Source organism: Ascaphus truei, chromosome 10, assembly GCF_040206685.1.
Source record: "Ascaphus truei isolate aAscTru1 chromosome 10, aAscTru1.hap1, whole genome shotgun sequence".
NCBI classification, from domain to species: domain Eukaryota; kingdom Metazoa; phylum Chordata; class Amphibia; order Anura; family Ascaphidae; genus Ascaphus; species Ascaphus truei.
The window spans coordinates 6,285,410-6,308,185 of NC_134492.1; the positions used below are offsets into that span (position 1 = coordinate 6,285,410).

Below are 22,776 nucleotides of genomic sequence, written 5' to 3' on the forward strand. Positions count from 1 at the left end.
CACAAATTGGAATATGAAACGGCTACAATATGGTTGAAGCATCTGGGTTCCAGTTAATAACATTCTGACAATAGAAATGTAAAACCCATAAACCATCAGCTGGGAAGATTGGTCAGTAATTATGAAATTGCTGCTTAAAAATCTGTAAGGATTTTAATACTGGGCTTACCCTGATGGGTGAGTGGCACTGGCTTTCTTGACGTCATGTTTCTTGGTGACTGGTAGATTAGGAGAGATTGGAGTGCAGTACTGTGACATGTCTCTGCTGATGTAGCTGAATTCCTGGGTACCCATTTCCTTTGCTTTAATAACAGTTCTTTGCGTTCAGAATATACATTGGAAAGGGTATAAGCTGAAACCCAAACAAAAGTCCACAAAGGACATTTCTTTGTTCATGTGTTCCTTATTTGTTACAATAGCAAAACAAGTTTGACAAAGGGGGTCGCACCTTGATAAATGACACCCAAAATGGGTAGTTCTGAATTTACAGAACTAACAGCAGGTGACACTGTAAGAATGAGAATTAGTAATGATTTACCATGCTGTGCTACCTCAATACTCCACCATTGTACGTTTTCAATGTTGTGTCATGTATTCAGCTTTGAAAATGTGTGTTGAATGAATAATGCATGCATTTAATAGAATCTGAAATGCTCTTTCTACCAAAATGTGAAATAAGTAGGATTGAAACTGCCACACAATACACATCTGCATAATAAGGATTAGCATTACATTTTCTATCATATCAGCATAACTACTTTTTGCGCCACATCACGTCTTGTGAAATCTTGATAACTCATATGCTAGTTTTATTAATCAAGGTTTATTATGTTGGTCCATTTAAAGGTATTGATACGTGCAAAAGAATATAGTCATGTATGTCTATTAAATATCTGCATTACAAAATGTCAACTGAAGAGCAAAAACTAGCAGAAGTATTATTGCTATTGCAAATGTAGCATCAAAACGAACGTTGTGAGCATCTTAGATGTATAAATGAGACTATTCAGCATCATTAGATATTCCTTCTGAGCAATGTGTGCATCCATGCCGTTTTTACTATTGAGATGGTTGAACTGTATTCTAGTTTTTTGTACCAAGACAAGTGTGGCCACCTAGGAAATGAAAGAGAATGTGACAGCTCGGTACAAAAATCAGCATGATGAAGGTGTATTTTCACTACTGCAATGTTGATTTAGGTCAATTAAACAGCTTTTAGCTGTGTTTTTCAATGTTCTACTAGTAGAAACAAACATTCAAAAAGTAACTTGCGCACGAATAGCTGCAAAATGTAGTCATCAATCAAATAGTCTAATAAATCAATGATGCTGTTCCTTGAATAGCAGCTATTTTTGATGTTTTCACAGTCTGCTCTAGTCACTGGAAGTTCATCCATGACTATAGTAGGTTTAGTAACCTGCTGAGAACACTTTAGTCGTTTAATGGTTATTAAATTGTTGTGAAATGGTGCTAATCATCTGTAAGCAGTAGTGTCTCCTCCTCCCCCTCCTAAAGTCTGTTTAGAATACAAATATGCAAATTAAACAGTATCTTAGGCACACGACTAATACTTTCATGATATTGCATTCTCTATTCACCATCAGTGTCATGGTGCCGTGTATTTCTTCTAGTAAAAAAAATAAAATGTAAAACAAACCACTAATTACGGTAAGGAATCCGATGGCACGTCCATTAAATACACATACAGAGGCTCACGTTCCTAGCAAGGAGAAGAACACTTTTGATATAGACCAAGAAGAAACTAAACAAAACAAGAGTTTACTACACTGAGGCACCCAGGTTGTGGCGTTATAATTCACTGCCACGTATTGTTTAAGAGGGAGCAAAACTAACAAGTAAATAAATGTCTCTTTTTCAGTCTTTACGGTGTCCTTATTACTGTCGAAGATGCTAATTGTTGTTGACACCAAATAGGATACAGCCAAAATGTGAGCATGAAATAGACATGCTTTGTAAACTAAGGAGTACAATGTTAATGTATTTCGATAATATGTTGGTGATTTAATGCTACTAGGACAACTTAATGGCTGTTTATTGTGGCACTATATAGTAGCTGTATTGATTTGTGCCTGTTTTCATCAGTTTAATTTATGTTTAAGGTTGAGAGGTAAATGTAAAGTATTCTAACCCTTTAAATCCAGGAAGTTCTAGACTTCCAAGTACATCCTCCTTGGTTCTCTCCAGCATTTAAGGGGTTGCGGAGTGGATCAGTTATATGACCAAATCCCACATTTATGATCCTTTCATTTAATGAGAACCTTTTCTGTTGTAGACACTTTCATCCATGCCAGAAAGTACACAGACCTTGAAGAAACAGAAGAATTACAGCAGTAACAGCAGCTGTGATAATACCAGTAGCAGTTCTGATACAGAGGAAGAAGATGAAAAAGAAGAACCCGAAGAGAAAAAAGAGAAAAAAGTTTCATATGATCTCGAAGAACACAAGTATAAATCGTTGGAACGATCTAGTACGTTCAATTATCGTAACATTAATATCGCCAACGGCCTATCATGGGCATACACGTTTGTGTGTTAGGCAGACTACAGCAATGGCAATTACATACCCTAAAACTTATAAACAAATAAGACTTGGATGTATTTTGTATTTACCCTTTCCTCTTGCACAGGAGTTAAATTATAATATAAATAAAATGAGTTGTATCTGAGTATATACACACACGTGACTGAGTGCTAACATACTGGATTATCAATTTATATAACATTATTTAGTCACTAAGGATATCTACTAAGTAATGAGAAATATGTTCCTGTTTTTTTTTTCATTTAAAACATTTACAAAGGTTCACCTTTAAGTGCATTTTTCAGATTCATGTTTCAACCACTTTCTGAGTGTTCATTAATCAACCGCATCTCTTGTTGGTAGACTGCTTCCCTGACCACACTAAATGTACCATGTCTGTTTATACAAACACAGCCAGGGTCAGTCATGTATCCAGTGGTAAAGATGCCTGTCATTTCAAACCACTCCAACGTTTGGTTGTGAAATGTGTCCAAAATAACCTGAATTTGCTGCCAATGTTTGCTTAGCATTTGGCATGTGGAGATTTTTTATTGTCTGTGTGTTTTTAGAAAAAACGTGTGGTAGGGTTTGCATGCACATTGGTTTGTCTGTCTGAAGCTGTGCCTGTCCCAATATCCATCTGTCTAAGGCTGCGCTTATAGTGCCGTCGCCGGTGACAGCGACGCGACGGTGACGTCACGCTGCGGTCGCTGGAAAAATCAAATTGAATTGACTTCCAGCGATCGCGACCAAGCCATCGCTGCGTCGTGTCGCACCTACTATAAGCGAATGCGACGGTGGCAATTCATTTGTTTTGCAGCGATGTCGCCGGCACTATGAACGCAGACTAAGAAATATTCCATTTAAAAATATATAAAATATGGTTACTTTGTGTTTATTGTAGTATTTCATTTGTAGCAACAAAGCATGGAGTGTGTGTATGCGAACAGCACATCTGTATTGGTTTAGCAGCTTTCTACTTTATAAGATAATGTGTGGTTTACTTCCATGTAATCTGTGTCACACATTTATTATCATTTTCTATAAATATCTACAAATAATAGAAAAGCATTTTAATATAATTGCTTTGAACAAAGAAAAAGTAAGTTAAATTGCATCTGTATAGCAGAGGATAAAAGAATGAAATACGATTATGGGTAATGTTTGATTTTAATTTCTTATTCAGGCAGAATACATTGGAAACCACCTACTAAAATGGCAAAGCCACGATCATATTCATCTTCCCCATCATCCACAACACCTATAAGACGCTCCGTGAGCTGCCCTCGTTCAATAACTGCATTAAACGCACAGTCTGCAGCAACGGAACAACGACCCTTTTCCTCAAAGATATCTGCACAAATCTCAAGACCGTTGTCCGGGAACAGGACAAATTCTTTAAATCGTAGCACACCCTCACACAGAGTACCCCATACCCCTACTTACGGTACTATGTATCCAGCACTGGTGAGTGACCAGCCTCAATTATTACAGATAACGTGTTAAACAAAGTAATGTTCATTATTAATAATATTTGCTGATATATATATTTTTAAAATAAGGCATTTTCCTTGATTACATTTTTGTCTGGAAACTGGGTGCTCACATTGGGAAGAGCAGGGTTGCCAGGCTTGGGGTGACGCCAGGTACAGATGTAAGTGCCAGCACGTGTCACACTACAAGTGCAGTATGTGTCTGGGGGGCGCGTGTAAGAGAATGATTAGGCTTCTTTTAAGGAATAGAAAAACACAAGTGAGAAAGAGTTAGTATTTTGTTGTATTCCTCACTTGGTTTCAGCCCACAGTAGGTATTATTGAAACCTTAGGATGTAATGTGACTGCTTTTGAACTCACCCATGCAATGACAGACAAGATAAATACAAAATGCCGTTTATTTCACATTACTTTTATGTATAGATGAGTCTATTTCTATAAAATGTTAGATTTGAAATTAATTGATGAGCAGGTTACTCTTAAGAAAGTCACTTTGCGTTCTCATTTAGAAGTGAGCAGTTGCATTAAGTAGGAAGTTCCGACTGCAAGATATATTTTCTTTCTATACAAATTGCCTGTACTTTGTTATCCGCGTCATGATTCACTTTGCGTTTCTCCAGCCGTTTTCATTTTGGATAAATATTGTTGGAAAAGCATTTTTAGTGAAGATGCTTAAAACTGCCAGCATCGCGATATTTTTTAATGCTTTGTAACTCAGAATTGGCGATCAATTAATCATTTTGTACTCACTGAGATATATACTCCCAAGAAACTTAACACAAACTGGGCATTATATATCCTACGTCATAGGTTTACTGTAATTATTCACATTTAAGCTATTGGGTTGGTAAACATATCTTAAATGATGAAAAGCGCTAGGTGAGACGATATTACAAGGCTGCATTGCAATTTTTAAATCTCTGACTAATTGGACTGAGCTCTGGGGTAATTAGTTGATCGTACACTTAATACTTTTCATAGCTGATGTAATGTGAGCAAGTAATGAACCTCAGCAGTGCCCAATTGGTGCCGGGGTCGGCGTGCCAGGGGCTGCTGTGACGTCTTGGTTACGTCACGCCTATTCTGCTAGTTTTCAGATCACTGAGCGCAATTGAAACAAAAGTGGCGAGTGCTCCCCTTCTGTTTGTCACTACGGGGGGGGGGGGGGGGATGCTGTGACCATGTGATTGGGTCACGAGTCTGGGGGCACTGTGGTGCTGTTGGACCGCCGGCACCAAAAAGGTTAATAGTATCTGACCCTGAAAGCAGACCGTCGTTGTGACATTCATAGGTAGGGTTTTAGTTGTTTCTTTTATTGCTATAAATGTGTTTTTAATGATTTTTTGTAATAATAGTTGGAAGTAGAGGGTCAGCAGCAGCAGTCGCCCTTTCACTTAATCTTCGTTTCATTCTGTTGTTCAGAGCGAGTCTGTGTTACATCACTTAACAAAAGAGCAGGAAGAGGAGCTCACAAAGCAGACCTTATTTGTTCTCCGAGACATGAGAATCACATTGCCAGGAAAGGTGGCTGAAGACACAGACTCTGTCATCGATGAAGTAAGTCCCTGTCACAGGCTGGAGAAGGCGTCCCCAGTGTCCGATTCACATGCATTAAGCCAGGGGCGGCCAACGCCAGTCCTCAAGGGCCACCAACAGGTCAGGTTTTCTGGATATCCCTGCTTCAGCATAGGTGCTCAGTCATTATGACTGCGCTACTGATTGAGTCATCTGTGCTGAATCAGGGATATCCTGAAAACCTGACCTGTTTGGTGGCCCCTGAGGACTGCCACCGCTACATTAAATGTTCTAGGCATGCATGCGTGTTTTTATACATGAAACGCCATAGTTGTGTTTCCTGTGGGAGCTCGGAGAAGGATACAGATTTAGCCCATCTTAGGCTGCACTTATAGTGCCGGCGACGTCGCCTGAAAACAAATGCATTGCCGCCGTCGCGTGCGCTTATAGTAAGCACGACGCGACAGAGCGACGGCAGCGACGCAAATTCTTGAAGACGATAAAATTTGACTTTTCAGAGGCTGTCGCCACATGTGACAGCCTCTTAACCAATCAATGGCCAGGTCGCCAGCGACGTCGCCGAAAGTTAAATGATAACTTTCTTGGGTGGCGACTGGTGATGTCACTCGTCGCGTCGCCGTCGCGCGCACTACAAGCATGGCCTTGCGTTCCTCTAAGCAGCGACAAGGGAATCCGTTTCCGGTGGCTCTGGGGAAGGTGCATTTTAAAACAACAATTTTAAAACAACCGGCGGCATTTGCCGGGGATTGCCGCAGTCATTTGCCGGCGGCAACCTGACTGCGGGGAAAGTTTGTCGAGCTGCAGCGGTCGTTTTAGTGACGCAGGAATGAAGTGTGGATAACATTTGCCTTGGACATCCCAATGATTTGAATAGAGTCAGGAATAATTGAGTGACCGTATTTAGGGATAAATGATGATTGAGGCGGGAGGGAGGCTGCGAGATCTGACCTGCAGAGAACGAGGGTCATTTCCAAGCAGCGGAAGTGGCCTTTCTTCCGCTCACAAACTGTTGGAGCCTTTGAATTTAACTTTGCAGAGGCTCAGGGGGATTTTTTTCCTGTACGGTCAAATCCTGACTATTAAGATCACACTGGGTCTTCGCTGCCGGCAGGAAACAACAATTCAGGGATGTTTCTGAGTTAAGCAGTTTCAGAATTGTCTGAAAGTAATGGCTTGTTTTCCTAATAAAGCTTGTAGCACATATTTCTCCTGTGTGTGTAATGCATCCACTGGTAATGTGTAGGGACACAGATACTGAAATTCATGAGATTTGATTTGTCTGAATGTACTTAGCTGTGCCTGCAAAGTGCTGCATAAGGCAATCTTGCTCCTTTTGCAATGCTATGCAAAACTGGGAACTTGATAATTAAGTTCAAATGAACCAACTGCAAATTCTCTTAAAAAACAAAGCTGTGTTAATTACACTTTGTTACGACTGTTTGTATTTGATCCATAAAATCCTATTGTGCAATTATTGCAGAAAATCTTTACAGTGAGCACGAGGCTCTGCAGAGGTAAAATGCAGGGAAACCTCTGCACTTGGTTGCAACCTCCTGTCGTACAGAATATTGCCCACTGTGTTATAGAGCTCAAGAGTTTTTCACCAAGATTTATGTACACATTTTTACAACCTCTGGATGCTCTTCAAGAAAATCTCTCAGTGGGCACCCAGACATTTCCACCACCACGATCAAATAACTTACCAAAAGGATAAGGAAAAACTATTTTCTTAGTTTACAGCTCTTGTAGAAATGCACCTTGGAGGCCATTTACATTGCAGGTAACATTTACTCAATATGAATGTTTCCCTTGCAGCCTTTACTGGCTGAAAAATTACCCGCAGCACCGTCCAACAAACTTCCAGATTGAAACTCTTTACTGCTGCAGGGGACCTGTAATACATTGCAGTGCGCCTCCAGCTATAAACACTTTAACACTTTGCAATTTGCCTGCGGAAACTGCAGCCTATAAAATAGCAATAGTAATCAACACAACTCGAGACTAAACTGCACCAGAAAGTTGATATCATTCTGCGACCAACACTTTCTTGCACTGCGCTGTCAGTTTGTCCAGAGATGTTTATAATCTTGGCATAGTCATTCTGGAATGATTAGATAAGACCTGCAGTCAGTATCTCTATTCCGAAAGAAGAGACAAGTAGCCAGCATGCTAGTTCTGCCATGCCACAGCTCAGAGAATAGTACACCTGTATGGGATAGATAGTAGTTTGCTCATATCACAAATTCCTTTGTACTTATTTTAATATCTTTTTTCCCCACACCTTCTATAATGCAGATAATGGATAACTGGAGATATCATAAACCAAAGGTGGCTTCATATTGGTTAATAAAACTGGATTCTGTAAAGCAAAGAAAGGTAAGGCTGATTTAATATTTGCGATATTAAAAAAAAACAAATCTCTTTTCAAGTTTAACATTTAACCTGTAAATCATGATGCGTGTAAAGATAAGCAATGTACTTTCTCCAAACATTCACCAGTCTGCAGCTGACAAGGTGCATTTGCTATGCCAGGTTTCCTCCTTGTTTGTAATCAAGATACAAGTTCTGTTAGCTGGATATCTGATGTAAGTAACGTAGACGATGCACAGCGTGCGTAAGCTAGCGCCAGCCAAAGATACCTTGTGCATTAATTACAGCGGTGCTCAACGCAAGTCCTCAAGCCCCCCTAACAGGTCAGGTTCTCACAGGATATGCCTGCTGCAGCACTAATGGCTTAATTGAAGACTGTGCCACTGATTGCGCCATCTGTGCTGAAGCAGGGACTGATGGAGCCACCTGTGCTGAAGCAGGGATACTCTGAAAACCTGTTGGGTGGCCTTGCAGACTGGAGTTGAGCCCCCCCTGCCCCCGCCCCCCCATTAACATACAAATAAAACCAATGTGGCTTTCTTATTGCTGGGCTCTTGCAGAACTGATCTAATTAATTTCAGGTGAAATAGGTGCTAGTCCAACCAATACAGCCGCTCGTTAGAGGAAGCTCGTTATGTATTGAAATAACCGTGTGAAACGAGGAAGGGTTGTGGTAGTATACTTATTTATGTATAAAATGTGTTACCAGGAAGTAATACATTGAGTGTTACCTCTCGTTTTCACGTATGTCCTGGGCACAGAGTTATGAAGACACAAAATACATGGTTTAAAATACATAGTTACATTAAGTGAGCAGGGTATACATTATATACAAGACATTGCATGTCAGTAAGAGAGAGTATATGTTATAGGCATACGTAACAGTTACAGACCTGATTAAAGAACTTAGCCTGGTGGCGGCTGTGAGAGTCTCCGGTAGATTGTTCCAGGCACATAGGGCAAATTGAGCAGTAAGACCATCTTGTTACGTGTTATACAGTATTTGGCAAGACCCCCTATACTGTGAGCACCCGTTCACTGTAATAGTAGATCAGCATTTAACGCTGCGGTATTTGAATACTTTTCATGTGTTTATTGATACATTGGCACACATTTTATCTTGGCTCAGGTGGGAAATTTAACAGAGCCGGGTCCCAAATGGTTTTTATAATTTGGTGTAATTATCTTCTTTAAGATTTAAATCACCCTTAAAGTAACGTTGTTACTACTTTGTATGTTGTGATTAATTAGAATGCATCACACTTCACCAGGAACACTGACATCAATCATATTTGCTACTTTTGTTTGATTAATGACGGCACAATAATTAGTTTGCAAACAAAAGACAGACCTAAGCAAACCCTTTACCTGGGACCTGGCGGCCTGACAAACAGTCTTATCACCAAATAAATTAGATTCAGATTGTTAAAAAAAGCTCTTCAAAGCACGTTTACCATGAAAATGTTGAAAGTTTAAAAAAACTATTAAAAAAAAAAAGTATAAATGTCTGATATAAAAAAAAAAGGTATTAATCAGCATGTTTATCTTGCCACTATCCTTTGTTCACTTTCACCCTGGGGGGACTGGCCCTTTTATGTCAAAATAATCATGGTCTAGATTTACTAAATGGTGCTAAACCTTAATGCATGTCAAGTCCTATTTAAGTGTGCTAAGGCTTAAGATAATTTAGGAAATATGTGCCTTTGTTGGAAATTTTATATATATATGTATATATATACACACACAGAAGAAAATTAGGTGCGCAACAATATCAAAATAAGTAATTAATTAAAGTCCATTAGATGCAGCCTCACAATTCCTAACCTCACACTAAGGTAATAATACATACTAATACAAATATGAATATAGGGCGCAAATCAGTCCCAACTTCTTTGAATCCTAAAGAAAATGAAAAAAAGCCACAATAGTGAAGTACTAAAAGGCAATTTTATATGCAGATAGCAAAATGGCTACTTACAATGTAGCCGATATAATCGGGCAGTGTGGATGTATGTCACCGCACAAACACTCAGCAACGCAAATCACCAGATCCCTCTGTGCTTGAAATCCTCCGTCTTGGACACGGTCTCTCCTGCTGTGTGGTTTCCCGTTATTCAGCCAGGTTTGATGTTCCCGCGATACAGTTCCGTGATCCGTAGCTCCGATCACGTGACTATGACGTCAGGCGCCAATGTCAGGAACAGTGAAGGTGTATGGTCTGAGGAAAGGACGAGTCTGTCCTGAATCGTCACGTGTTTGCATATACCTGCTCTGATGCTTTGAATACAAAATCTAAGGACAGTTGATTCTACGGAGTCCTATTGCGGACTGTTCCTAACATTGGCGTCTTACATTGTAAGTAGCCATTTTGCTATCTGCATTTAAAATTGCCTTTTAGTACTTCACTATTGTGGCCTTTTTTCATTTTCTTTAGGATTCAAAGAAGTTGGGACTTTGTTACTATCTTGGAGACCTTCCGTCGATACGTTGTATATTTCTATTCAATCTTTTTCAGATTCGCTGATTTGCGCCCTATATTCATATTGTTTGGATATATATATATATATATATATATATATATATATACCCACAGAAAAGTGCCCAAAATTGTGCGTATGGTCATAAAAATAATGTACAATTGCATATATACTTTGCCCAATGCAGTCACCGTTAGACGTGCATCATTTTCTCAGCACCGTGCAAACCGTGCAAACCGTGCAAACCGTGCAAACCGTGCCTTTGATTTTACACGAATAAGTTTTCAGACATTTTTTATTTTCGCCAATACTCGTAACCTTGATCCCGATCTGCGGGGAGGGCGAGAGGGACACTGGGAAATAAGCTTCATTTACATATGCAGATAAGCCCATTTAATGAGGTCAATCAGCTTGGCTTTTGGGTGTCACAGACTCCTGCCGCTGGGGAAATACATGATGTATTGTATGTCTTTATTTGTATAGCAATAAAATAGAGGATCCAGGACACTACGGTTTGTAGAAAAGAAATTTATTCTAGGAACCCGTAGTTCCCTGGATCCTCTATTTTATTCATATACTAATTCAGACAGGTTTTTACCCTCAACCACGGAGCTCCAGTACCTCAAATTGCAAGTATATTGCTTATATTATACATGTATAGGTGTGTATATTATACATGTATAGGTGTGTATATTATACATGTATAGGTGTGTATATTATACATGTATAGGTGTGTATATTATACATGTATAGGTGTGTATATTATACATGTATAGGTGTGTATATTACACATGTATAGGTGTGTATATTATACATGTATAGGTGTGTATATTATACATGTATAGGTGTGTATATTACACATGTATAGGTGTGTATATTATACATGTATAGGTGTGTATATTATACATGTATAGGTGTGCAAGACATAACTCTTGATTAATTTCTTTGTATATCGCCATAAATGTACATAGCGCTTCACAATATAATGTCTTAATAATAACTTTATTTCATCTAGCACTTTTCTCCCAATGGGACTCGCAGCGCGTCACAATTACAGAGTAGCGCGCGGTACGCAGCACATAGGAATGTTACACACTCACAGCCCCTGCCCAGATGAGCTTACAATCTATGATTTTGCTGCTTCAGGCGCAGGGAGATAAAGTGACTTGCCCAAAGTCACAAGGAGCCGTCACCGGGAATTGAACCAGGTTCCCCTGCTTCACACTCTGTGTCATTGTTATGGACCCCGAAACTTCCTTACAAAACACCATTACTCTGCTAGTACCTTTTTGGGATGGATTAAATTAAACGATGCTTGCCTCTCCTTTATTTCAGCTCCTACATACGTAACATTATACAGCAATACTTTTTTCTGCATATTTCCTTTTTCCTAGAAAGGACATATAAAATTGTATGGCACAAACACCCTGGCCCTTATTCAATATGCTGTGAAACCGCCTTAATGTGCTTGAGAAAACGTCGGTCCCTTTCAGCATATATTTAGCATCCGTCTGCAATAACTGCGGCCTCACAAGATTAAGTACAAACGCTCCGTACATAATCTAGAATTCCAAGTATACTTTAGAAAGCGTTTTTAATAAATGTTTACTTACAGCCATTCCATAGAACATGAAATCGCATTTGTAGGGCTTCCTGTAGTTATTAAATCTAAACAAGAGATGTCCTTTCGTAATGCTTGTTATTTCATTTGAGGTCAGAAACCCAGTGTTCCTGGGATAAAGCTGCATCTCATTTGTGCTGACATATTCTTGCTGTTTTTCTTTAGAAGCCATGCTTACTTGCATTTATTTTAATCAAAATGAAAAAATGTCATCAGGTTTTCAGGTTTTTTTTTTTGCCATTTTATCATTTTATTTTTATTTCGATGTATTTGATGCAATGAAAGTTTACAAACCATTGCACCAAACTTAATGAAAGGTAGCGGCCCTGTAAAGAGAGAAATGGGATCCAATGTCACACTACTTGAAAAGCATCTCTTAACTGAAGATATGAACCCAGTTTTCTTACTGGTTGTTGAATGTTAAAACTGTACAGAAGCAGAAATATTAATAACACATGATTTAAATCAGTGTGTGGTCAACTCCAGTCTCCAGTCCTCAACCCCCCCAAACCCAACGGGTAAGGTTTTAAGGATATACCTGCTTCAGCACAGGTGGCCTAGTTAACAACGGCACCCCTGTGCTGAAGCAGGGATGTCCTTAAAACCTGACCTGTTGAGGGAAGGTGGTCTTAAGGACTGGAGTTGAGCACCCCGGATTTAAATAATAGTGGGGAAAATACATTTCGGCCAGACTGCAAAATATGCCGTAACTGAAAAACAATTGTTATATATTCTAATTATTTTAATTTTCTAATTAGTCCAGTAAACAGAACACAGCTACCTATAACATGGAGTTTCCCCAGGGCTTGTTATTAGTTAATATAACCACATGCAAATTGTGAATAATATGGTAGCAAGGTTATTAATTTACATAAATAACAACTGGTATCTCTGAAATGAGAACCTGGTAAAAGTACACTGTGCGTCCCACTGGCGCTTCAATGTGTGAAATGAACACAAAAGAAATAAAGGGACTGTACAGTTTGGGAATGTTTCCAGGTTAAGTTGAAGTGACGGGAAGCGCTCCTCAGTGCCGCCCCAGGCAGAGTTCTTCACCTTCTTTTCAGCGCCATCAGCATTTGGCAGAAATACATACACACGCGCTGGCAATGAATTCAGTTAGAAAATGTGACGTATTTCCAAGGTGACTATGGCTGGCGTCTCACTTCTCATTTGATGGTTCTTTTCATCTACAGAGAAGTGTTTGTTAAGCTAAAGGTTTTCCTTATTTTGTTTTGCTATAAAGTCTATTCCTTGTATAGAACAGGGCTAGCCAACTCCAGTCCCCAAGGGCCACCAATTGGTCAGGTTTTAAGGATATCCCTGCTTCAGCACAGGTGGCTCAATCAGTGGACTGCAACAGCTGCAACTGATTGAGCCACCTGTGCTGAAGCCCAGTTGTGACCCTTGAGAACTAGAGTTGCCCTCCCCCGGTAAAAATAGATGCGACTCTACTGCTGAATCCCAAACACCGGTAATTGCATTCACTTAGTAGGGTAGTACAATGATATGGACATTCATTACATTTAAGTCTGATTTGACATCCTAAAATAACAGTAATCCCCTAACTTGTGATTCATCCTTTTCTCTTCCTGTTTACTATTGGTGTTTTTTTTTAATGTATACCCTTTTTCCCGCTGTATCCTGCTTGACACATAACTCTGATTTCCATGATATGTTTAATGCCCGCGTCACACTGCAATATCTCACAACAGGATGAAGATAAATAATCCTGTAAACGTTCATATTTCCCTATTGTCCTTGTCATGAGAAGCATTCACTGTAGAAAAATATTCCTCTGTGCGGTTGCCATGGCGAGTTATGAGCTTCGAGGCGTTATTGCATTTTCCCCGTACCTGCTAAGCCTGTCACCCGCTCCTCATCACGTTATTGCAAACTGGTGTAAGTCCAGGTTCAACAATCCCACTCAGACATACAGTCCTCCAGCCGCCCTCTCGTGCAAATAATACCTTCTTTCACAAATTACCAAAAAAGCTACTCGCCACCTGGCCCCGACCCCCAATTAAAAAAAAATAGAATACATTCCCAATAAGTAAAATTCTGCGTCTCGCCGCACCGTTCTTTCCCCATTTTATTTTCCCAAAACAATCTGCCACATCTGAAGTGGCACAAGTTTACAATTCTGCATCTCCTCCCCCCCTCATCCTCTCTCTTCTCCCTCTTCCCTCCATCCTCTCTCCTCCACCCTCTCCACTCCATCTTCTCCCCTCCTGCCTCCCTCTCCTCCATCTCCCCTCCACCCTCCCTCTCCCCAGCATCCTCTCTCTCCACTCCATCCTCTCTCTCCACTCCATCCTCTCTCTCCACTCCATCCTCTCTCCCCTCCATCCTCTCTCCCCTCCATCCTCTCTCCCCTCCATCCTCTCTCCCCGCCATCCTCTCTCCCCGCCATCCTCTCTCCCCGCCATCCTCTCTCCCCGCCATCCTCTCTCCCCACCATCCTCTCTCCACTCCATCTTCTCTCCCCGCCATCCTCTCTCCACCATCCTCTCTGTCCGCCATGCTCTCTGTCCGCCATATTCTCTCCCCTCCATCCTCTCTCCCCTCTGTCCCCTCTCCCCTCCATCCTCTCCCTCCTCCCTCAATCCTCTGTCCCTTCAATCCTCTCTCCTCCCTCTCCCCCATCCTCTCTCTCCCCTCCACTCCATCCTCTCTCCCCGCCATCCTCTATCCCAGCCATCCTCTCTCCCCACCAACCTCTCTCCCCTCTATCCTCACTCCCCTCCATCCTCTCTCCCCATCATCCTCTTTCTGCTCCCTCCTCTCTCCGCTCCCTCCTTTCCCCTCCATCCTCTCTCTCCTCCCACTATCCTCTCTCCCCTCCATCCTCTCCATCCTACCTCTATCTTCTCCATCCTCCCTCTATTCTCTCTCCCCTCCCTCTCCTCCATCCTCTTTCTCCTCCCTCTCCCCTCCATCCTCTCTATCCTCCCTTCTCCCTATCCTCCCTTCTCCCTCTCCTCACTCCCCTCCATACACACACACACACACACACACACACACACACACATACTCTCCCCTGTTCTGTCTTCCATGGGGACAGGCGGCTCGGTGCGGTGGGACAGGCGGCTTGGTGCGTTGGGACAGGCGGCTTGGTGCGTTGGGACAGGTGGCTCGGTGTGGTGGGACAGGTGTGTCGGTGTGGTGGGACAGGCGGCTCGGTGCGGTGGGACAGGCGGCTCGGTGCGTTGGGACAGGCGGTGTGGTGGGACAGGCGGCGCGGTGCGTTGGGACAGGCGGCTCGGTGTGGTGGGACAGGCGGCTCGGTGTGGTGGGACAGGCGGCTCGGTGTGGTGGGACAGGCGGCTCGGTGCGTTGGGACAGGCGGTGTGGTGGGACAGGCGGCTCGGTGTGGTGGGACAGGCGGAGCAGTGCGTTGGGACAGGCGGCTCGGTGCGTTGGGACAGGCGGCTCGGTGCGTTGGGACAGGCGGCTCGGTGCGTTGGGACAGGCGGCTCGGTGCGTTGGGACAGGCGGCTCGGTACGTTGGGACAGGCGGCTCGGTGCGTTGGGACAGGCGGCTCTGTGCGTTGGGACAGGCGGCTCGGTGCGTTGGGACAGGCGGTGTGGTGGGACAGGCGGCTCGGTGCGTTGGGACAGGCGGTGTGGTGGGACAGGCGGCTCGGTGCGTTGGGACAGGCGGCTCGGTGCATTGGGACAGGCGGCTCGGTGCGTTGGGACAGGCGGTGTGGTGGGACAGGCGGCTCGGTGCGTTGGGACAGGCGGTGTGGTGGGACAGGCGGCTCGGTGCGTTGGGACAGGCGGTGTGGTGGGACAGGCGGCTCGGTGCGATGGGACAGGCGGTGTGGTGGGACAGGCGGCTCGGTGCGTTGGGACAGGCGGTGTGGTGGGACAGGCGGCTCGGTGCGTTGGGACAGGTGGCTCGGTGCGTTGGGACAGGCGGCTCGGTGCGTTGGGACAGGCGGTGTGGTGGGACAGGCGGCTCGGTGCGTTGGGACAGGCGGCTCGGTGCGTTGGGACAGGCGGTGTGGTGGGACAGGCGGCTCGGTGCGTTGGGACAGGCGGTGTGGTGGGACAGGCGGCTCGGTGCGTTGGGACAGGCGGTGTGGTGGGACAGGCGGCTCGGTGCGTTGGGACAGGCGGTGTGGTGGGACAGGCGGCTCGGTGCGTTGGGACAGGCGGTGTGGTGGGACAGGCGGCTCGGTGCGTTGGGACAGGCGGTGTGGTGGGACAGGCGGCTCGGTGCGTTGGGACAGGCGGTGTGGTGGGATAGGCGGCTCGGTGCATTGGGACAGGCGGCTCGGTGCGTTGGGACAGGCGGCTCGGTGCGTTGGGACAGGCGGCTCGGTGCGTTGGGACAGGCGGTGTGGTGGGACAGGCGGCTCGGTGCGTTGGGACAGGCGGTGTGGTGGGACAGGCGGCTCGGTGCGTTGGGACAGGCGGCTCGGTGCGTTGGGACAGGCGGTGTGGTGGGACAGGCGGCTCGGTGCGTTGGGACAGGCGGTGTGGTGGGACAGGCGGCTCGGTGCGTTGGGACAGGCGGCTCGGTGCGTTGGGACAGGCGGTGTGGTGGGACAGGCGGCTCGGTGCGTTGGGACAGGCGGCTCGGTGCGTTGGGACAGGCGGTGTGGTGGGACAGGCGGCTCGGTGCGTTGGGACAGGCGGCTCGGTGCGTTGGGACAGGCGGTGTGGTGGGACAGGCGGCTCGGTGCGTTGGGACAGGCGGCTCGGTGCGTTGGGACAGGCGGTGCGTTGGGACAGGCGGCTCGGTGCGTTGGGACAGGCGGCTCGGTGCGTTGGGACAGGCGGCTCGGTGCGTTGGGACAGGCGGTGTGGTGGGACAGGCGGCTCGGTGCGTTGGGACAGGCGGCTCGGTGCGTTGGGACAGGCGGTGTGGTGGGACAGGCGGCTCGGTGCGTTGGGACAGGCGGAGCAGTGAGAGCACGGGTCCTGTGAGGAAGAAGGCGCCGCAGACGCGCCTTCAGCTCCTGCAGGCGTCGGGAGGGGGAGGGGCAAGGAGGCCTCGCCCAATCAAGGTGTAGGGTTTTGGAACTTTAGGCGCGCAACAGCTCCCCATTGCAGGGAAATAGGCTTAAAGAAGCGCATATTGATTAGGCGGACATGAGTGATCGCCTGCGGCCAAAATGCACTCGCCCAAGCGTGCGGGTGCATTTGTTGAGCCCTGTGTATATGTGCACAGTGCATATATGTGTGTGTATGTATATATATATATATGTGTATATATATGTGTGTATATATATGTGTGTATATATGTTTGTGTATATATGTGTGTATATATATGTGTATATATGTTTGTGTATATATGTGTGTATATATATGTGTGTATATATATGTGTGTATATATGTGTGTGTATATATGTATGTAGATATATATATATGTTTGTGTATATATGTATGTAGATATATATATACACACAAGTTTCATGAACATGGATACCTATATTCTTTTTTTTTTTTTTTTTTTTATCTTTACAAAACCAAAAATTACAGACAATAAAAACCAAAAAGTGCTAAGATTGCACAAATATCCCTAAAAATGGGTAGAAAAAAAAATTAGTATTATTTTAATAACATTCAGTAAATTCATAGGTAAAAAAACGCAATATTTAAAAAATTACCGAACTGACTCATGAAACTTGGAAATATTCCACACGCGAATATCCACAACGGCTACATTTATCCCCGATCACAGTTAGGACCAAATATCAGAAGCGGCCAAAAACAGGGCGTTAAACATAACTAGCTACTCGGGCTACATAAATAGATTGCTGTATATAACCCTGATTATTGATTGGAGTGACTCATAACACAGCTAGATGCTACTTTACAGACTCGCCCTCCCCCAATATCTGGCACATAGAAATAGGTAACTCTACTAGTTGCTCTTCATGTACCGGATGGCGGTACCGGATGGCGGTTCTGCACTGGGCTCAAGAACAGTTAGTCATTTGGCTGCTGGGCAGCTGTCTGCCACATATGTGACCCAGTGAGTCTAGGGGATTTCGGGCCATTTTCTATAATGCCGATGACTGCAACCTAAGACCTTAACTAACCCTAATCCAAACATTGACCCCATAACCCTAATTGCTTTCCCCGAAACCGAATAAACCTTACCTTGACCCCTAAAAATCCTAATCCCTTAACCCTTAATAATATTCCCAATCCTAACTTTAACCCTAACACACCTGAACCGTAAAAATCTTAAACCTTGCGGCAACTCGGCCGGTGGTGAAACAGCTATGGTGAGAACTATCCTAAATAGTTGGTGAATTGTCCCATTCCTTTGCACTGCGCTTCCATGAAATTCATATGGAAATCCCCTAACGTTTGCAGCTAAAAAAATCTCTTTAGTTGGTACAGCTGATCTTACAAGACCCCAAAATATGTAGTATACCTGCTAAATAAGTGCAGTTGGAGGGTCTTTCGGTACTGGAAGGCTCCAATTAAAGAACACAGGGACATTTCGAGGCCCGTCATTGAAGGACTAACATTGCCTTACTTTGTCATATTTCATGGGCAGAATGGTCTTTTATTTTCTTGGCACCACCAGTTGAAAATGTTAAGCTTGAAATCATACATCAGCAATACAGAGTGGCACAACTCCAACAAATACACACATACAGATATAGCACTGTCTCACACAGTCTGCGCGAGTGAGAAATGGAACACAGTAAATCACATTAGGCAGGTCGCCAATCTTGACCCTGCAGGGGGAGATTACAATAGAAAAACCCAAACACGGTATTAATCTGCAAACCCAATAAAATAAGCAACTGTCAAACCCATATAAACAAACGCCCGTACTTGTGGTTTTTGCATTTAAATCATTTCCCTCTTTCCAGTTTTTTTTTGTGTGAAAATGGCTGTGCTGACTTTACCCCGGCTAGGGAGAGTATAACATTTCCACCCAAGTTTTATTTCAGGAAAAAGTGACTTCAGTCTTGTACGGTGTATTTTTTTGCATTGAACTAATTATAGTATTTACATTGGCAAATCGAGCTGTCTTTTTGACGCATTGCAGAATGGAAGTAAGTCGCTGATTACCCCTCTTCTTCCTCCTCTTCTCGTGTTTTTTTTCCTCCCCCACACATGTTTATGAAATCATTGACAATATATACCTTTCACCGCTACAGCATAGGGTGGCCTCTTATTGTTTCTGCTTAATTCTCCCCGTATTGTAATTTTGTAGAGTGCTGCGTACACTGTTGGGGCGATTCAAATGACATTATACATATTCCGTAAGAACCAGACTTCCCTAACTAGCATCAGGAAAACCTGCTTGTCATTTCTTCTGAATGAAGCCTTAGTCGTAGTAACAGAAAGATGGCACCATCCGTGCTCAAAAATACTGCGGGTAGTATGACTTGTTACAGTAGAGGCAGCGATTATTCTAACAAAAACCAGTGGCAATTCCCCAAAAGACCCAGGTACACCCAGGTACATTCTGAATACATGCCTTAAACTTTCCTTAAACTAGCCCCAGCATTTCTGCATTGATTAATGGCCTATCAGATTAACAGCGGGGGTCCCTGGCAGTCCCATTCAAACTGAATTTGACTGCCAGGGATCCCTGCTGTGTTAATCCTATGGGTCGTTAGTCAATGCAGAAATGCCTTAAACGTGCCTCAAACTAGCCCAGAACATACCCAGCACATACCCAGCACATACCCAGCACATACCCAGCACATACCCAGCACATACCCAGAACATACCAAGCACATACCCAGCACACACCCAGCACATACCCAGCACATACCCAGCACATACCCAGCACATACCCAGCACAAACCCAGCACACACCAAGCACATACCCAGCACACACCCAGCACATACCCAGCACATACCCAGCACATACCCAGCACATACCCAACACATACCCAACACATACCCAGCACATACCCAGCACATACCCAGCACATACCCAGAATGTAACCCGGCTAGTTTAAGGCAAATGTTAGAATAAGCGTTGCCTCTACTGTATGTGCTGACAGTAATCTCTAATTCAGGGGCATACAAGCTTTCCCCCCTGCTGGCTCTGCCCCACCTCCTTACCTTCGCTCCAGCCATGGCTACGCAGCATCACGTGACCCCCCAGCATCCACCTGAGCCAAGGTACGTGAAGTTGCAGGGGCCTTCGCCGCTCCCCAGGCATTTCATTTAAATGCCTTCGGGAAGCGCGCGGGGGCCTCTGTAACCGCGCCCCCCGCAGAGAATCCCGCGCCCCCCAGTTTGCGCTCCCCTGCTCTGATTGATCTGCTGTCATTATATTAAAGCCTCACTATATAAGGATGAAGATAGTGTTACTTTCTATACTCCAGTGTAGTGATCCTAATTCATATTGCGCTATGTTGAGAAGAGTATCAAGAATAATCATTTTAAGCAGAGAACAATTAATTCGTTGTTTCCAGTTAACAGGTTTTCATTTATGGTTTTCAAATATATTACATGGCAAAAAGCAGGGCGTTTATTGAAGTGCGAGATGAATTTTTTACCATTATTTGTGTCATGTTAAAGAGACCAGCTGTTTGGATTGAGGTTTGTTCAATATTCCTGTCTTTTATAGTGGTTTGATTTCCTTGAACTGTTTTTTCTCTCTAGGTTTTGGATATAGTGAGAACAAACATTCGCTCCGTTCTTCAGCGCATCTGGAAGGTTTCTGACGCTGAATGTTTACATTTATACCGTAGTTTCAACCGCGTCTTTAACCGCCTGCTCTGGAGTCACGGCCAGGGGTTGTGGAACTGTTTCTGTAATTCAGGGTAGGCTCAACATCATTTTTAACCTTCATTCTTTCTTTAGTTCTCGCTTAGCTATACGACACAATAGCAAAATGTATTCTGTGTTTACATATTGCATGTCAACAGATCATGAATTTTTTAAATACCTTGTAAATGGTACTTTCAATTGTGTATACAAAACTGTTTTCAATTCTGTTATCAAAATGACTGATGATTTGGTGCATACATTTGGCTTTGGTTCATGATAATTTTCGGCACTGTTCTAAATTAAAAGTGTGCAGCTGAATTGCTGCAGTTCACACAGAAATCTAATTTCCCTAGCTGTAATATATCGTGAAGAACTCCAGCTTTTCAGAGATGAGCTATACCTGAATTAAACTGAATTTGAGCAGGTGGCTTTAAGTGAGATGAGGTGGGAGTGTCAGACACAGACAGCTTTCAAGGAGTTAAGCAGTCAGAGGTATACTTCCCATAATCTGACACTCACCTACTCCGAAACCCAGTAAAAAGTCAATGTACATACAGACTTCTAATAGGAAATCTATGTTCTTTCTGCAACGGAAATTCCTTGAAACCACATGATAATCATACAGGGTTACTTTTTTTAGATGTGGTTTTAACTATGAAAATTAGCATTTTTATATTTTTAGATATGATGATGTCTGCGCCATGACAAAAATTAGCAATTATACTCAGTCCTAAATGTAGCAGTTACAGATAATAGTTTTTTTTAATTCAATTATTTTGTGTAGTTGAATTGAGGATAACAATATGGATTCATCACCATTTTGCTTTCTCATCTAGTAACAGGAATACACCGCACCATGGTATAGATGGGGGCTTATTCCATGATGTCTGAACAGCTGCTCAGGCCGGGTTTTCAGATGAGAATCCCCATTGATTTGAATAGGAATTTAAGCCAAAAATAGGCCAAACGGCCACTTCCAAGAATATATAGAATAAAGCCCTCCTACATTGGAAAAAGATATACTGTTTGTCCATCGAGTTCAGCCTCTGTTAAACTCTCATAGGAAAAATACTTATCCTGTATTTATAGTTGTATTGATCCAAAGGAAGGCAAATAAATATTACAAACGGGTGAAATATTTGCCAGTTGTGTGTCATAAAGGGGAAGAAACCCTTCCTTCCCTGAGTAATGGCAATCACACTTCTCCCAGGATCAGCAGCATTTCCATGGTTAAACTTATTCTGCACCTTTCTTTTCTAAACAGATGTCCAACTGTTTCTTAAATAGACAATCCAGGACTGCACATTTTTTTTATGTTGCATTGAAGCGGGGGGTCTCTGGAGCTGAACCCCATTAATTTCAGCTCCAGGGACCCCCTGCTTCCAAACAGCTTTACCTCTGAATGAGGTGCCAGCAGCCGCTCTCCTAGACTGCCAGGGTTCACAATATGTCCGCTGTTGGAAGTTTTTGCGTCCTGCGGGCCAATAGGAAGCCGTGACATCATCGGTGTGACTTCCTATTGGCCCATGTGATGCGGGACATTTAAACTTTAAAGCCCTGCTTGCTCAGCCAGAGCCGCTACCGGCACCTACCTCGGAGGTAAGTATCTCCTAAAGCAGGGGGGGCCCGGAGCTGAAATTAATGGGGTTCAGCCCTGGTGATCCCCTGCTTCATATATATATATCTATATATATATATATATATATATATATATATATATATATATATATATATACAGTGTTCGACAAACCTATACATTTGCTCGCCCCGGGCGAGTGGATTTAACCCCCGGGCGAGTAAATATTGGCCCAAGCAGCACACGTTTGGTACTAGGTGGCGAGTAGATTTTTTTGTGTGGCGAGTAGATTTTTTGGTGATTTGTCAACCACTGTTATATATACGCCCTGTACTGTAAATGTTAGACAACATCTAGCAGAGATGGCATTTTGAGCCTGTAATATACTTCATGTAAAAATATATAAAGAATGGTAACATTGTAATCACGACAACCATTGCATTGGTGTTGTG

General features: G+C 43.5%; 1 protein-coding gene across 3 annotated transcripts in view; it reads left to right on the forward strand.

The window, feature by feature from the left end:
* The window catches only part of TTLL7 (tubulin tyrosine ligase like 7), a 137,090-nt gene that overhangs the window by 93,192 nt on the left and 21,122 nt on the right, over positions 1-22,776 (forward strand). For all 3 annotated transcript variants that reach the window (XM_075615678.1, XM_075615679.1, XM_075615680.1), the window contains exons 15-19: positions 2,294-2,489; positions 3,729-4,009; positions 5,458-5,592; positions 7,867-7,947; positions 20,641-20,801. In XM_075615678.1, the coding sequence (XP_075471793.1) occupies positions 2,294-2,489; positions 3,729-4,009; positions 5,458-5,592; positions 7,867-7,947; positions 20,641-20,801 (854 nt within the window). The remainder of the gene's footprint in view (positions 1-2,293; positions 2,490-3,728; positions 4,010-5,457; positions 5,593-7,866; positions 7,948-20,640; positions 20,802-22,776) is intronic.